Source organism: Electrophorus electricus, chromosome 13, assembly GCF_013358815.1.
Source record: "Electrophorus electricus isolate fEleEle1 chromosome 13, fEleEle1.pri, whole genome shotgun sequence".
In the NCBI taxonomy this organism is placed as follows: domain Eukaryota; kingdom Metazoa; phylum Chordata; class Actinopteri; order Gymnotiformes; family Gymnotidae; genus Electrophorus; species Electrophorus electricus.
The window spans coordinates 11,022,994-11,037,287 of record NC_049547.1 but is presented as its reverse complement, the minus strand read 5'-3'; the positions used below and the strand labels follow the sequence as shown (position 1 = coordinate 11,037,287).

At 37.4% G+C, this 14,294-nt stretch overlaps 3 protein-coding genes across 5 annotated transcripts; 1 reads left to right on the top strand and 2 right to left on the bottom strand.

Annotated features, from left to right (window-relative positions):
* Positions 1–236: 236 nt before the first annotated feature.
* On the bottom strand, positions 237–3,219 carry tp53i3 (tumor protein p53 inducible protein 3). Its single transcript, XM_027002466.2, is given in 7 exon segments — positions 237–384; positions 489–685; positions 827–1,039; positions 2,050–2,201; positions 2,203–2,282; positions 2,315–2,455; positions 3,050–3,219. Coding segments are annotated over 5 exon segments (771 nt in total). The 5' UTR covers positions 2,453–2,455; positions 3,050–3,219; the 3' UTR covers positions 237–384; positions 489–497.
* Positions 3,220–3,659: 440 nt separating this feature from the next.
* Positions 3,660–7,407, bottom strand: cenpo (centromere protein O). Of its 3 annotated transcripts, none has more exons than XM_027002435.2 (6): positions 7,359–7,407; positions 6,104–6,252; positions 5,853–5,988; positions 5,461–5,729; positions 5,144–5,300; positions 3,660–4,940 (listed from the first exon to the last, which is right to left on the bottom strand). In XM_027002435.2, the coding sequence occupies exons 1-6, from the start codon at positions 7,405–7,407 to the stop codon at positions 4,831–4,833; spliced, it is 870 nt and encodes a 289-aa protein (XP_026858236.2). In that variant the 3' UTR covers positions 3,660–4,830. The 3 variants fall into 3 exon arrangements, with proteins under 3 accessions (XP_026858236.2, XP_026858238.2, XP_026858237.2); XM_027002437.2 differs by lacking the exon at positions 7,359–7,407 and adding an exon at positions 7,037–7,125; XM_027002436.2 differs by lacking the exon at positions 7,359–7,407 and adding an exon at positions 6,419–6,526.
* Positions 7,408–7,465: 58 nt separating this feature from the next.
* slc5a6b (solute carrier family 5 member 6) lies at positions 7,466–13,587 on the top strand. Its single transcript, XM_027002434.2, has 15 exons — positions 7,466–7,830; positions 8,074–8,139; positions 8,219–8,270; positions 8,443–8,510; positions 8,608–8,762; positions 8,896–9,036; positions 9,136–9,265; positions 9,399–9,487; positions 10,102–10,214; positions 10,406–10,476; positions 10,646–10,732; positions 10,811–10,995; positions 12,604–12,710; positions 12,850–12,968; positions 13,075–13,587. The coding sequence occupies exons 1-15, from the start codon at positions 7,483–7,485 to the stop codon at positions 13,204–13,206; spliced, it is 1,863 nt and encodes a 620-aa protein (XP_026858235.2). The 5' UTR covers positions 7,466–7,482; the 3' UTR covers positions 13,207–13,587.
* The last annotated feature ends 707 nt before the right edge of the window (positions 13,588–14,294 follow it).

Genomic DNA, 14,294 nt, shown 5'->3' with positions numbered 1-14,294 from the left:
TGTTGAATAATAATTGATCCTCTGGTAAACAGCAAAATAAAAATAAATAAATAAACAAACAGAGGTATAACATTCTTTTTTTTTGCTGCAGTGCATTTCTCATGTCCAGGCCCATCTACAGTCCAAATTTCACAATACTAAGTTAACTCCAAATGTGTAAACCTGCAAAATCTGCAGGGGGTTGAATACTACTTGGAGGCACTGTATAGACATATATAAACTTTCAGAAGTCTTGATCACAATTTTTCCAATATTTTTATTGGCCTCTGTGTCTGTGTGCTTCAGAAATGTCATCCATGTTGAATATCCTGTCGATAACAGGCCTCGTGACTGAAAGTGTGGCAAAACCTGTTTACTGAAGCTCCTAACCAGTTCAGCTTTATACTATAAAAAGGAGAAAATTCAAATGTGATGTTATTTAATTACCACTTCCACATAAATATAACCTTTTAAATGTATAAATATAAGCTTCACATCTTCAATCTTACTTGTAGACTTTAGGATCTGAGAAGACTGCTGAGAATGTGTCCTCGCTTAAACAAAAGCTTGCCAAGCAGGTCCCCCTCCACTGGTCTTCCACCCATTGTACCATACAACACCCATCTTCCATCCATAGCGAAGCTATGCACAGTTTTCTCCCAAGAAGTTCCACCTATGCAGTCCAGGATGATATCAGCTCCCTTTCCTGTCAGGAACAGACTACTATAACTGATAAATATACTTTTGCCAAATCATTTTGAATAAAAAAATTCCACTTCACAGAAGCATTACTGTACATACACATTCCTGAAGTGCTTCAAAAGACTGCAACACACACTTTAATTACCTTCAGTGAACTGCAGGATCTTCTCAGAGAAATCAACCACCTTGTAATTGAACCCTGCAGCTGCATGCAGTTGTAATGCCATCTTTAATTTTTCCAGGCTTCCAGCAGTCACGATTGGAACAGGACAGCTCAGACAAGCAAGCTGAATGGCTGCCATGCTGACGCCACTTACTCCAGCATGAATTAACACCATTTCTCCTGGCTTAACCTGGCCTGAGAAGAAGCAGAGCACTGTAACTAACAAATCAATTTAGCACAAGCCATTATACCCTGTTCTAGAGTCAACACAATCTAACTAAAAATGAGTCTCAGCAGTTTTATATGGAATCTTAGGGCTTTGATACAGCTATGAATACAGCACTAGGGAGAAGAAGGTGCAGTAAGGAAGCAGCACTTTCAGTTATGGATATAAATTACAGTTTGACATTTTGTTACTTATTGAAAATATGCACATTGTAACTGTCTATACATATAAAAAGAACTATACATTTTCTGTTTATCAAAGCTGATCAGATGTCATGTTTCTGGAGTAGGTTTATATTAAACTGCTTAAAATTCTCTTTGAACTTTTTAAAAGATGTCTGCCACTTCACTGATGTGAAAGTCTAATTTGAAACCTAGCTAAATGCACTAATCTTATTTCAGAATAACATGGTTGAGACATGATTGAAAAATGGTCAACTATATTTGCTTGTGGCTTGAACAGATAGGTCTAGACCTTGATGAAACCAAGGAGGCATTTCATGACATCTTTTTTCATTAAATGGAAACAACATTTAGGTGCTTATTGTGTGATATAGTCAAATTCTCAAAGAACTGAATTAAATTCTGAAATATTCTTATCCCCCTACAGAACATATATTAAATGTCAGAAACAAATGCATGTCTGGTTTATTATATGTATATTGGGGAAAAGAGATAAAATATTTTCAAATGTAATAAATACAATGTTAGACATACCACAAATACACAAAGCATGAGGCTAAAAAAATATCCATGTGATTCCTTCATGGACTCTTAATACAGGTTTGATATAGAATCTTGAGAGATATCATGTATGAAAACGAGCAGACAATCGGGTTCATTTAGGAAACACTTTCTAATAGTGGCAGCAGGTCCTGCTGGCTTCTCATTACATTTTCTAATTTGCATATATACATTCAAAGATTGAAGCAACCTAAAATTCCTTTATAGTTATGTTAAGCAATCCCAGAAGCTGGTACCTATGAAGTGTAGAAGTTGGTAGGCAGTGAGCCATGCCTCTGGAATTGCAGCAGCTTCACAGAGTGTGAGATGCATAGGGACTGGCATGAGCAGTTCTTCAGGCACAGCTGCGTACTGTACATAACCACCTCCAGAAAGCAAAGCCATTACTATCTCCCAGCCTAAAAGTTCTGCTGACTTGAGGACCAAGTCCAGAGATTACTCCAATAGCTACCAGACCAAGAATTTCACTCTCTGCATAGATGTACATAGATGTGCATTTACCTGCAACAGGTCAGCCCTGTTTAAAGCTGTTGCATGGACGTTAATGAGGACTTCACCATCTTTAGGTTCAGGTCTGGGGACATCTCCTATATACAGCTTCTCTGGTCCACCTGGGTCTTTGATGCCTATGGCCCGCATTGACTGACAAGAGAAGATAAAGACTAAACTCACACAGGACTACATTAAGTAAATAATTATGTTATTTACACCTGATCAGGGCAACTTACTTTCCCATCTAGATGCTAAACCATAACTAACTGTAATTTTCTTTGGAAAACAGCACGGCAATATTTAAGCCTAAATACAATACAAAAAACAAGTTTTACGCACAAGCCAATCGTTCATACCTACGTTGGAAGTTACGGAAATCAAGAGGCTGCGTAAAATGTACGCGCAGTTGATGCTTTCAGTTAAAACTATTCCAAAGCGAAGTCCACTAAAATGCGGCACAAAATTATTTAGATATAATTCAGACTTCTATAAAGCGTACATTGCTAACAGCAATTTTATTTAGGTTTGAAGAATTTTGTAACCAATCACCGTGAGTTAAACCAAAAGCTTTAGGCTTATGAAATGTATTTTTAAATTTATGTAAATTAATAGTTTTATTTAAGAGATGTGAAAATACTTTTTACCAGCCAAATTCCCAAAATGTTCCGTAGACGTTTTATATTATAGATTCCATGGTCAGTCAGTAAATAACTAGATAGCTGCTTGGTTATGCATAAAACTTACCAATGAAATCAAATCCTTCACTTGTCAGATTTAGCCTTGAATTCCAGGACATAATAGTTATAGTTTTCTTTCTTCTAGTGATTCATACTGGCATGATAGTAAAGCAAAATGGAGATTCATCTGGGCACTTAGAACGCCATCTACCCGAGGCCTTGGAGTTTGAGGGAGCAGCGCAGTATTTTTGGCTGTTGCTATAACTGCACTGAGATTGTCTTTTCTGGGACATGCTGCAGCCACTCCTCTAGTTTAGGAGTTACAGGCCAAAGGTCTGCTGCTTGGCTCACCACTACTTCTTTCTCTCTGGATCTGGAGGTCCTAGAGCATCTTAGCCTTGTTTACTCGTTTTCGTGTTTTTGTGTTTCTCTCTCTCTCTCTCTCTCTCTCTCGACACAAGTGCAATGATTTAACATCTCAATACATTTAATGTTAAAAACCTGTCTTGCCAAACACAATGACAAATGAATACTGCAAGAAACTGGTTAGACTGTATCACAATGTTTACAAGTGTCATAGCAGCAGACACCCTTCAGTCTGTTCCTGTGCAGCATCTGAAACAAGGCATCTGAAATAGTGTTTAAAAAAAAAAAAAAAAGATGAAAATTCAGGTATGTACATTTCCATTTTATTTATTAACAATTGTAGCCATCTACTAATAACATCTTTAACAGAATTTAGACTTTACTTGACATACATTATACATTACAACACACACTGCCTTCAGTGTAGCTCTTACAACCAATCCACTTTTGATTTTTTTTAAATCAGGAAAATAGATCATAATGACTACAAAGGAAAGCTTTAAACAACCCAAGTCTTTGCTATACATGGATGTGCGGTTAATGAATCACAAGGAGGACACTTATCTACAGTGGAAACTGGACGAAATTCACAGAAAGTACAGACTAAGCCTCAAATTACTTTATCAAGAGAGAGAACTTATATTGAAGGATCAAAAAAAGTTGCTGCATTTGAGAGTCTGTGAACCTTATGCAACTATTAATAATGCAATGAGAACTATCTCAGAAGCAAAAATGACAACAAATAATCTGCATAATATTCGTTACTCAAGATCTGCTCCTGCAGTTAGAGGAACTTTTTCAGCTAAATCCCTTTCATGTGAAAGGGATCAGGAATCTGGAACAAGGTCCTCAAAATCAGCATATTCAGCCCTGCAGCAACACACCTACGTCTCTCTTAAGACAGGATACAGAAGGAAGGGTTATAACACGGAGCCATTTTCCATTCTACAATTGAAAGAAATTGCCTTAATTGATAGCATTTCTCAGAAAGAGCTTGAAATCCAAGAAAAGCAAGACAGACAAAATAAGGAAAGACTAAAACAATTTCACAGAGAAAAGCTTCAAAAGAAAATGCAGATTTTTCTTAGGACTCTAGAAACAATCTGAGGCTGCATGCACACTAATGCAGTATGTAAACATTCTTTGCTAGCTTCCTGAACCTTTCTATTCTAGGTTTACTTGTGAAAGGTTATTATAGAAATGCTCAGCAAGTAATTCGGAAAATATTAGAACCCATTTCTGAGTTGCCTCATTTCTGCAGACTCTCACTTCTGTTTTGCTATTCAGCCACACCGCTAATGACTCTAGCTCAACACATACTCCCTTTGTCCTCAGGCGTCAAGAGCAACAGCGACCTGCAAATAAGTGTCTTTTTTTATTTCTGGAAATTGAGCTAAATGTTAAACATTTTAAAAGGCTGATTGTGTAAATGAACACAATTTGTTTTTTTGTTTTTTTAAACAAACTGTGTTGCTGTTTTATTTATGCAATGCTTCCCATTTTCCTCATGGTTAAAAGAGCACAATGGACTGGAAACTCCAGGAGCAACAACCGGTTTTTCCTCCATTGTTGGGACTCTACAAGTGTTGTATCTATAAAAATTTAAATGAAAACAAAACAGAAATATAAAATATGGTAACCTTCAAAGTGTAAATATTATTGCACATTATGTAATGTAGAATACATAATGCATCTAAAAAGGTGGCATATTTATTTTTTATTCTTTGATAGCTATCAAACCACATTTGATTCAGTATCAAGCACGTTCATCAAAGCAATACACAGAAAATCTTACTTTCACTCTCAATAGTGACACGGGTGGGCAGGTATCGGGTGAGGTCACCATACTCCAGTGTGCACAGAACTGTTTCACTCTCCTCTTGGGCTTTGCACATGAGGATGAGAAAGTTGCACAGTTGATTTCTCTCAATCACTTTTACTGTACCAAGCTCCTGTAGCCCAATAAACAAAAAAGACAAAGGAATTTGAACACAAACATAGCACATGACCACAGTACATGAATATATGCAGTTTAAAATGTTTAGTAAATATTTGAGGCTTAATTCAGTAAAAATCTACATGAAGAACCGTGATTGGTCGTACACATCATACCATGATGAGGGAAATCTGCTGTTTGCGACCAGCTAAAGCATTGAGGTGAAGGCTTAAGGTTTGAAGGAAGCCTTTAAAGTCAGTCTGGAGAGTCTGCTTGGCTATCATCTCCAGTGGGACATATGGAGGTATATTGTGACGACTGATCTGCACTGTGCGAGTGAGATCCACTTCCATGTTATATGTCTCTACATACACTCCTTCAAAGGCAGTGTGTAATGACACACACACACTTTTGCCTTGGTTACACTCCATCAGGTCATACCCAGCTAAAAAGGGTCATAAAAAGAATTATATAAACAAAGAATGCATTTGTAATACATGCCCATGATTAAAATTGTAATAGACAACACCTATACAAATACGTTTTTTTTTTTTGTTGTTTTTTTTACCGATGAGAGAATGGGCACTTTGAAGATCTTTGAGCTTCATATGCCTGGACGTTAGCAGAGCTTTCTCAAGTTGCAATAAGTCACCATAATCATGATCTTCCAATGGCATCCCTTGGTCCATTTTTTGTTTTAGATTCTAAAATTGCAAGATCATAAGTCATTTGTATAATAACAAAAAGTGTCAGTTTCAAAATAAGAACATACCCGACTGCACATAAATTATCTTCATTCTTAGCTAACTAGCTGCTTACCTTTACCGCTACTGTTTCAATGCGAAGTCGGTCTCTTTTCACATGAAGTGTTGCTATAGCATTACGAAGTTCCTCCAAACGACTATGCTGAGGCCTTTCCGTTCTTCTTGTTCCAGCCCTCTCTAACATCATCAAGTGGTCAAGCACACCTGAGGTAACAAGAATGTGACGTTACTTAACTAAAGGATTTCAGGGGAAAGACACAAACATATCTGGACAGTCATACCTCGTTAGCTAGCTAATCCAAGCTTTTGATTTATTACAACATAAACATATTATGACGCTACTGGTGCAACACCAGTACCGTGAAGTTACCTTGCTGTCTCACGTTTTCCATTTGATCAAAGTTTTAAAAAATCTTCAAAACTGGCGCTTTCCACAACAAAAACCCGGATGTGAGCTCATAGCTACAGACGACGTTAAACTAAAACAACATACCCAAGAGCATCAGCACGTCATACCATTTACGCAGAGAATATACTTCACGATTTATCACAGCTCATGATTTTATCGATCGTTAATGAGTATGGACACAGGCTACTGTGCTCTAAAGAGTTCACATGAATTCTCATTAAATAGAAAAGGGAGTCGTCGTTACGAGCACTTTATAGAATAGTTAGCGCAATCATATTACAACGAAGGTAATCAAAGCAGCCTGACGCCGAGCATTAATCTGTCTAACGAGTGTGTGTGTGTCTAGGGGATCCTGTAGTGTTATGTAGGTAAACCAAACTAGCTAATAAAACAACTATAGATTTAACCAGCTAGCTAGCTATCTACCGATTTTCTCGGTGTCTTAAGTGGCGACATGTGTTGTAAAACCTACGATATTCCTTTTATAAGATACATGTAAACGAGGAAGTGTTGCCTCTACATCCTACACTCGTAAGCGATGTTACAATAATCGTAGAGATTATTAAACCTACTTTTTACCTTAAGACCGTAACGTCAACATCTCAATGACCTCTATATACGAATCTGAAGCTAACCCTTGGAGTCTTCGGTCTATACTGGCCATTTAACACCTGCATTTAAAGATTGTCCCTTTAACTGAGATATGTTCGCGTAAATGTCCAATTAATGGTAGTGATGATAATTATAGCCTCCATCACATTATGTTGCAAATTTTATATATATATATATATATATATATATATATATATATATATATATATATATATATATATAATTCTTATGTAATATTTTGTTTATTATGAATTACTCATTATTATAATAAATGGTAACTGTTCTTAACTGTTAACTGGTAACTGTTCTTGAAGTTGCAGGTACTCATCAGTCCACATGGATGACAAATAAACAATGCAAACCTGCTACTAGAGTGAGAGCTTGTTTCTCCAGACTGCCGTGACGTCACCGAAATGGACGTGACTGAGCAGAAGTACTTCAGTACCATTGACTTTGTGCTGTTTGTTCTCCTACTTGTGGCTTCCATGGCCATAGGACTATACTATGCCCTCTCTGGAAGACAGCAGAGAACCACAAGAGAATTCCTGCTGGCTGACCAGAGCATGAAGTGCCTGCCTCTTTCCCTGTCCCTCATGGCCACCTTCCAGTCAGCGGTTGCTATAGTTGGCACACCAGCAGAAGTTTTCACCAATGGTACACAGTACTGGTTTATAGGTTGCTCCTACATTCTGGGACTCCTTATCCCAGCACACATTTTCATTCCAGTATTCTACAGACTGCATCTCACTAGTGCTTACCAGGTATGCCATTATTAACTGATAATTCTAACCAATTAGCCTTTATTAACCAATGCCTGTTAATCATTACTAATTGTCTAATACATTTTATTATAGAAATATAGGCCTTCTGTGGGTTATAAATATGTGAAGACACTTTGAGCATCTCCAAACAGTTAAAAGAATATCATGTATCTCTGAATATCATTAGCAGGTTATAAATGTACCAAAACATTTTAATCAATTTTTGTCATGTCTGCATTTCAGTATCTGGAACTGCGTTTCTGTAAAGCAGTGCGAATCTGTGGAACAATTACCTTTATTTTTCAGATGGTAAGTTCCAGTTTAGAGGTTTATGGTGCCTAAAGATAAACACTTTAGATTTGCTTAAGGTCCCTTCATTTCCATGCAGATCATTTACATGGGTGTTGGCATTTATACCCCTGCCCTTGCACTTAATGCAGGTAAGGCTCTTTGAATTTAGTATGAAATGACAAAAGAAAGTTATCCTATTATCATTACCAGACAAGGGCATGTGAACTATAAAATATTCAATATTTCTACATATTCATATATTCCTTATTTATAATACTGTACATCTTTACATAGTTTTATGTCCTCCAATTCTACCTTTAGTTACTGGCTTTCACTTATGGGGTGCAGTATTGGCAACTGGACTAGTATGCACAATATACACAGCTTTGGTAAACAAAATGTTTATTATTATTTTCAAGTTTTTACATTTTTGTACTAGTGAAACCATGGTGACTTTCCCTTCAGTGGTTTCTTGTTATCTTGCAGGGAGGACTGAAGGCAGTGATCTGGACAGATGTGTTTCAGACAGTGGTGATGTTCGCTGGTCAGCTGGCTGTCATCATAGTGGGTGTGCAGCAGGCTGGCGGCCTCTCGCACATCTGGAGGAAAGTCATAGAGGGCAATCGCATCTCAGGCATCGAGTGAGGAACCTTTCTTCATTCAATGCAAGGAAATGTTTGACCGATGTTTACTAGTAAACATTTGTAGGATCATTCTGTTTAAACATTTTCCGTATGTGATGGGTTCTTTGACTGTATCTGTGTGTTCTGAAAGCCTAAATCCAGACCCCACTGTGAGGCACACATTCTGGACGTTAGCGCTTGGTGGAGTATTTCTGATGCTGTCTCTGTATGGGGTGAACCAGACACAGGTGCAGAGGTACCTCAGTTCTCGCACAGAGAAAGAGGCCGTGATGTAAGTCTTCTATAAACTGTAAATGCAATGTTCCAACTGGTTATATTGGTCATAAAAGTAGTATCAAAGCTGAACAAAGGCCTTTACACTGTCTTGCAGGTCATGCTACATGGTGTTTCCCTGTCTTCAGATTGCATTGGGTCTCAGCTGTGTAATGGGGCTTGTTATGTTTGCATGTTACAGTGACAACAGCCCTTTAGACAACCAGTACATCACTTCCAAAGACCAGGTCAGCATCACAGAATATTACACACAGGAATGTATGGCACTGTAGAGACAATATCCATGTTCTATTTGTAATGTTCATGTTCATGTTCCATTTGTTTTGCTCTTGTAACATTCATGTGATTGTTACACTGCAGATGGTCCTATATTTCATTATGGACATGCTGCAGGACTTCTCTGGACTACCTGGTTTGTTTGTTGCATGCTTGTTCAGTGCCTCTCTAAGGTATGACCAAACTATTCCATTTTAAAGAAGCTTTCTGTAGGACTTTAACATATCTGTATGGTAATTTTCCTGGTGAATTTGGAGCCCTAATCACCTCAGGAAAAAAGTATATATGAGAAGCCATGCCACAAATAATTGATAATCCAGATTGAAATATATTTCTGGTACCTAGTAAATGTGCTTGTAAATGTGAAAAGCATTTGGAGGAATATGGCCAATATTTCCAAGCCACTGTGTAGTGTGGCAAACTGAGTCAGCACCAAATCAGTGGTAAGGTTAGCTACTGACATTAGGCTAAGGAAGTGAATGCGTCTCTTAAAAATGGTGGGTGTCTGAACAATAAAAGCCCAGTATTTTGAGCTTTAACCCCTCTGATTATATTTGTTTTTCCTTTTTCATTTTTCTGTTCTTAAGAGCACCATTCAGTTACTTATCATAAAGTTGCCAAGTCAGAGGGGCAACTATTTCATTTATTATACAGGTTGGAAGTGCCCTGACTACACTGGCTAATTTCTTCCAAATCAACATCAATTTAAAGAATGAGATTAAATTGTTCAGTAGAATGCCATATTATATATTTGCATTCATTTGCGAATGCCATTCTTTTCCTAAAGCACAATATCATCAGCCTTCAGTTCCTTGGCTACAGTAACAATGGAGGATCTGATCAAACCACATTATCCCTCTATGGTGGAGACTAGAGCCACTCTACTGTCCAAGATACTTAGTGAGTCAATATACATAGCTATTTTGTTTACCTAATATTTTGATCATTTGTAATAGAATTGAGGTTTTACACAGGAAATGCCTCATTTTGTAATACATTGTTCAGAACATCAAAGCCTAATAGATTACTTCAAGAGTATTTATAACTTATCTAGCATGCATATAATAATTTTGATTATATTCCCATTTTAGCCTTTGCATATGGCCTTGTCTGTCTTGTTATGGCCTATGTTATCCATTTGATGAACGGTTCAGTTTTGCAGGTAAGTGTTTTTTGCCACAGTTAGCTAATTAGATGTACTTCTTTAACCAAATTAAATATCTTCTGTAACAAATAAATAGTAAATAATGCACTGAAATATAATGAAACTTATTTCAGTCATCCAGCTTTCCCTGTACATTCTACATACATTCTACATTGCTCATTTCAAGGCAGCACTGAGTATCTTTGGGATGGTAGGAGGTCCCTTACTGGGTGTCTTCTGTCTAGGGATATTTTTCCCTTTGGCCAATAGCACTGTAAGTATCACTGGCAGAATATCTTGTACTTACCAATAAGCAGCCTTGCAGAAATAAATATCTTTGTTTTTCTTGCAGGGTGCTGTGACGGGGCTGGTTGCTGGTCTGGTCCTGGCCTTTTGGGTTGGTATTGGTGGATTTGTAACACAGATACCAAGCATCACCACTGTAAGGCCAAATAACTGCACTGATATGGCAGCAACAGAGAATGCCATCATGGCCACAGTGACTACTGCCTTGGCTCCCATCACTGATGAACCAAGGTAATCTGCTGACATACCACCCTGGGAACCAGCTTTCCCTTTACTCTTGAAATATCATTGAGATTCATTCACGGGTTATTTGAGTGAAAGAGACACCATGTTGTGGCTGGGGTGAGGGGTCATAAGTTCAGCTTCGTACATGGTTTTTAGCCATTGCTCTTGACATAAATGTTCGAGCTCCTTTAAGTTCCTCCACCATTCTCAGTGAGATTCATTCCAAGGGAGTTTTTGCTTTGTGCCTTTCATGTAATGTTTTACAAAGATTTCTGGTAATATTTACAGGAATTTTAGTCTATTCATACTGAAGCTTCAAACCTTCCAGTCCCTACTGCTGAGCAACAACTGGGTAGCAAGTTGCTGACTCTCAGGGGTTTCATTACAGGAGTGGTTCTAACTGAAACATGATTTGTGTGATCTATGGCAATCATAAAGCTTACCAATTAAACCAAAAAGTTATATTTTTTTTACTTATCTGACCATGGCAATATGTTCCACCTTTTATTTCTTAGATGATTTTGGTGCTTTATTGCAATATATAGGCAGACATTGTGATTGATATGTTTACGCAATATGTTTATGCATTTTCCATTGTTCTGGAAAATGTTGATGGATACTTATTTTCCCATTTTTCAGTCATTGACAATGTTGACCTTACAGGTTTTATCAACGTCTTTCTGGCTTCATAAAGTTTGGATGCTTCTGTTTCTTGATTGATGTAGTCATGACTATGTAGAAAACGCATCTGGATGTTCAACATTTTTATATGTTTATGCCCATTGTTTGCAAGAACTTGTGTGAGAGCACCTTGTTTTGAATCCTTTATCATGGTACTTTTTTAATGCTTGGCCTTCTGTTTACTGCCTGATTGAAGGCTTTTTCTTCTTCTTCTTTTTCTGCTTCTTCTTATTAACATTGATAAGGAATACTTTTTTTGGTATACCATAAGCCTTTTTTGGAATGCTACTGCCTTGACATGGGCTAAGTCAGTTGACTTCCATTATATCACATAGTGTTCTAGTGATGGTGACAGGGAGGGAGTGAGACACGAGTGTGAATAAGGAATTTCTTTATTCTCCGTATTGAAGAACAGCAAGGAAAGAGCACAATGGATAGACAGTAAAAAAAAAAGCAAAACATGCTAGTAGTAATGATTTGAAGGACAGAGAGGCTGAAGAGCAGGCTATAACTCCTCTTTGGCACTGTATGGATGATCAATATGTAACACTCGAGGACCTGTGGGATTAAACAGGAGAAAGAACAAAAGGGAAAAGCACAGGTGCTCATGTTCAATAATCAGGTTACTTGGAATGGGGCAGGTATAGGGAGTGTGTGTGGGCGTGTCCCTCGGGCTGGGTGCCAGCACTCTGACCGTTCATCACTTGAGGTAGTGGAAAAAGAGTAAGTGATGAGCAAGAGTCTAGCAGAAAAGACACTATCTTTTTCTTAACTTGAAAATAATGTATTAAACTGTTTACATTTTTAGAAATAATGTATATCTCTATTTGTTCTTTGGTGAGAAAATCCATTTTTGTATTATATTCTTCTGTTTTCTGAATTACAAAGTACTTTTTTGTCTCATTCTGTTTTTCTTTATTTTTCTGCTTTCAGTAAACCTGTGGGCTTATATGCTCTCTATTCACTTTCATACATGTGGTACAGTGCACTCAATTCCTCCGTTGTGATTCTTATTGGACTTATTGTTAGTCTCATCACAGGTTTGGCATATTAATTTGTATAGGTCCATTTTTTGCATCAAAAATGCTACATGATAATTTTATCTTTAGTAGAAAGCTTTTATGTACTTTTGGAGTGGCATAAAAAATAAAGCTTTCTAACATGTCTGTGCTTCATTAGGTCCAATGAAACAAGGAGAGTTGGTAGCAGGTACAGTCTATCCTCTAATGGATAAGGCACAGGATTTAATGCAAAAGCTTTTGAGGCCCAAATCTTGTGTTGGCTCCCGAGAGCAGAGGGTAAAATGGACACATCTTCCATCAAATGCAATGTTGCAATATTATATTGACATACATTGTTCTGTTTTGCAAGTACTGATTGCACTGTGTATTTCTGTCTTTCCAGCAAATTGGTACATGCCAGGAACAAACAAATGGTCCTGTCCGAACAGAGAGAAACACTGCAAAGGAGGAAGAGAGAAAGACCTTTCAACCATTATCTCAGGTTGCTTATTTGGAGCAGGAAACATCAGTGTGACATATAATCAAAAATCATATCATTTGTTAGTAGGGGTGTAGTGGTATTGGATTTATGATGGTATAATTGTGTGTGGACAATTCTGCAGAATTATGGTACTGTATTAAAACTGCTTTATGAACAGAAATTATTTTCTCATTTAATTTGCAAGTTATAAGGAGAGATCCCAGGCTGTCCAAGATAGTGCTTGTTTGGAGAAAATGTAAAACTAATTAAAATCACCCAAAACTGAACACCTTGCTTCTTAGTTGTCTTCAAAAGCATAAGCCTCTCAACATGAAAAAGTAGAAAGGAAAACCATATTACAGTGGGCCAATAAACTATGGCGGTGAGTCAGAAGCCCTTAAAAGCAGTTTTATGGACAAAAGATGATGCGGTGAATGAAAAAAATAAGTATGCTACATCAACTGGGAAATGTGGCTAAAATTGTGCTGTGGCTTTTGATTGCATGGCCGTCTCTGGAACTGGTTCCATTATTGTTATGGTGGCCAGATCCATAGAAACATTAAAAGTTTGCATAATTTATTTCCTCCTATTTATTAAAAGCGGTCCTTCATATTAATTTGGTGGCACGGCAATAAAATATGTGTTTTAGACTAGCCATTAAATCTCCCAATTTAAACCTTCCTCTACTACTGACTCAGATTTGTCTAACTGTTGGTGGTTCAGTTCAAAATAGTAATTTTTTGTGCTGTTACCTTGCAGATTCTTGCTGTGTCAGTTACCTTGGGAGCGTCCCAGGAAACACCAGCAACATGCAGATTAATGGAAGAAAAAAAAACAGCAGCAACATGTAATGAAATGTTTAAGTATTCCCTGAAAACTATGAGCTGACTGTATTCTTCATACAGTTGTAATTGGAGGTGCTATGAGTGCGTGAGAAATGGGATCTGATACAGTCTAGACAGTTAAAGTTGATTCACCAAACAAGGGTAGTGTATCTTCCTGCCAAATAGTGAAACTGCTGAAATATGAATTGGAAAAGGAAAATGCTGAATCTAAAAGTCCCATACCTCTCTAATGTATAAAACTAAAGAAAGTACTTTCTACTGTATTCATCCATATCAAAAGTACTGTCAGACTACTGC

What these genes read in the sequence shown, in the direction of transcription:
- cenpo (XM_027002435.2), bottom strand. Translation starts at nt 7,407, where the DNA reads ATGTGGACTGATGAGTACCTGCAACTTCAAGAACAGTTACCAGTTAAC. An exon ending in AGAACAGTTACCAGTTAACA is followed by an intron (nt 6,253 to 7,358) that starts GTTAAGAACAGT and finishes TTGTTACCTCAG; the next exon opens with GTGTGCTTGACCACTTGATG. An exon ending in AGCAGATTTCCCTCATCATG is followed by an intron (nt 5,301 to 5,460) that starts GTATGATGTGTA and finishes ATTGGGCTACAG; the next exon opens with GAGCTTGGTACAGTAAAAGT.
- slc5a6b (XM_027002434.2), top strand. Translation starts at nt 7,483, where the DNA reads ATGGACGTGACTGAGCAGAAGTACTTCAGTACCATTGACTTTGTGCTG. An exon ending in ACATCACTTCCAAAGACCAG is followed by an intron (nt 9,266 to 9,398) that starts GTCAGCATCACA and finishes GTTACACTGCAG; the next exon opens with ATGGTCCTATATTTCATTAT. An exon ending in TCTACTGTCCAAGATACTTA is followed by an intron (nt 10,215 to 10,405) that starts GTGAGTCAATAT and finishes TTCCCATTTTAG; the next exon opens with CCTTTGCATATGGCCTTGTC.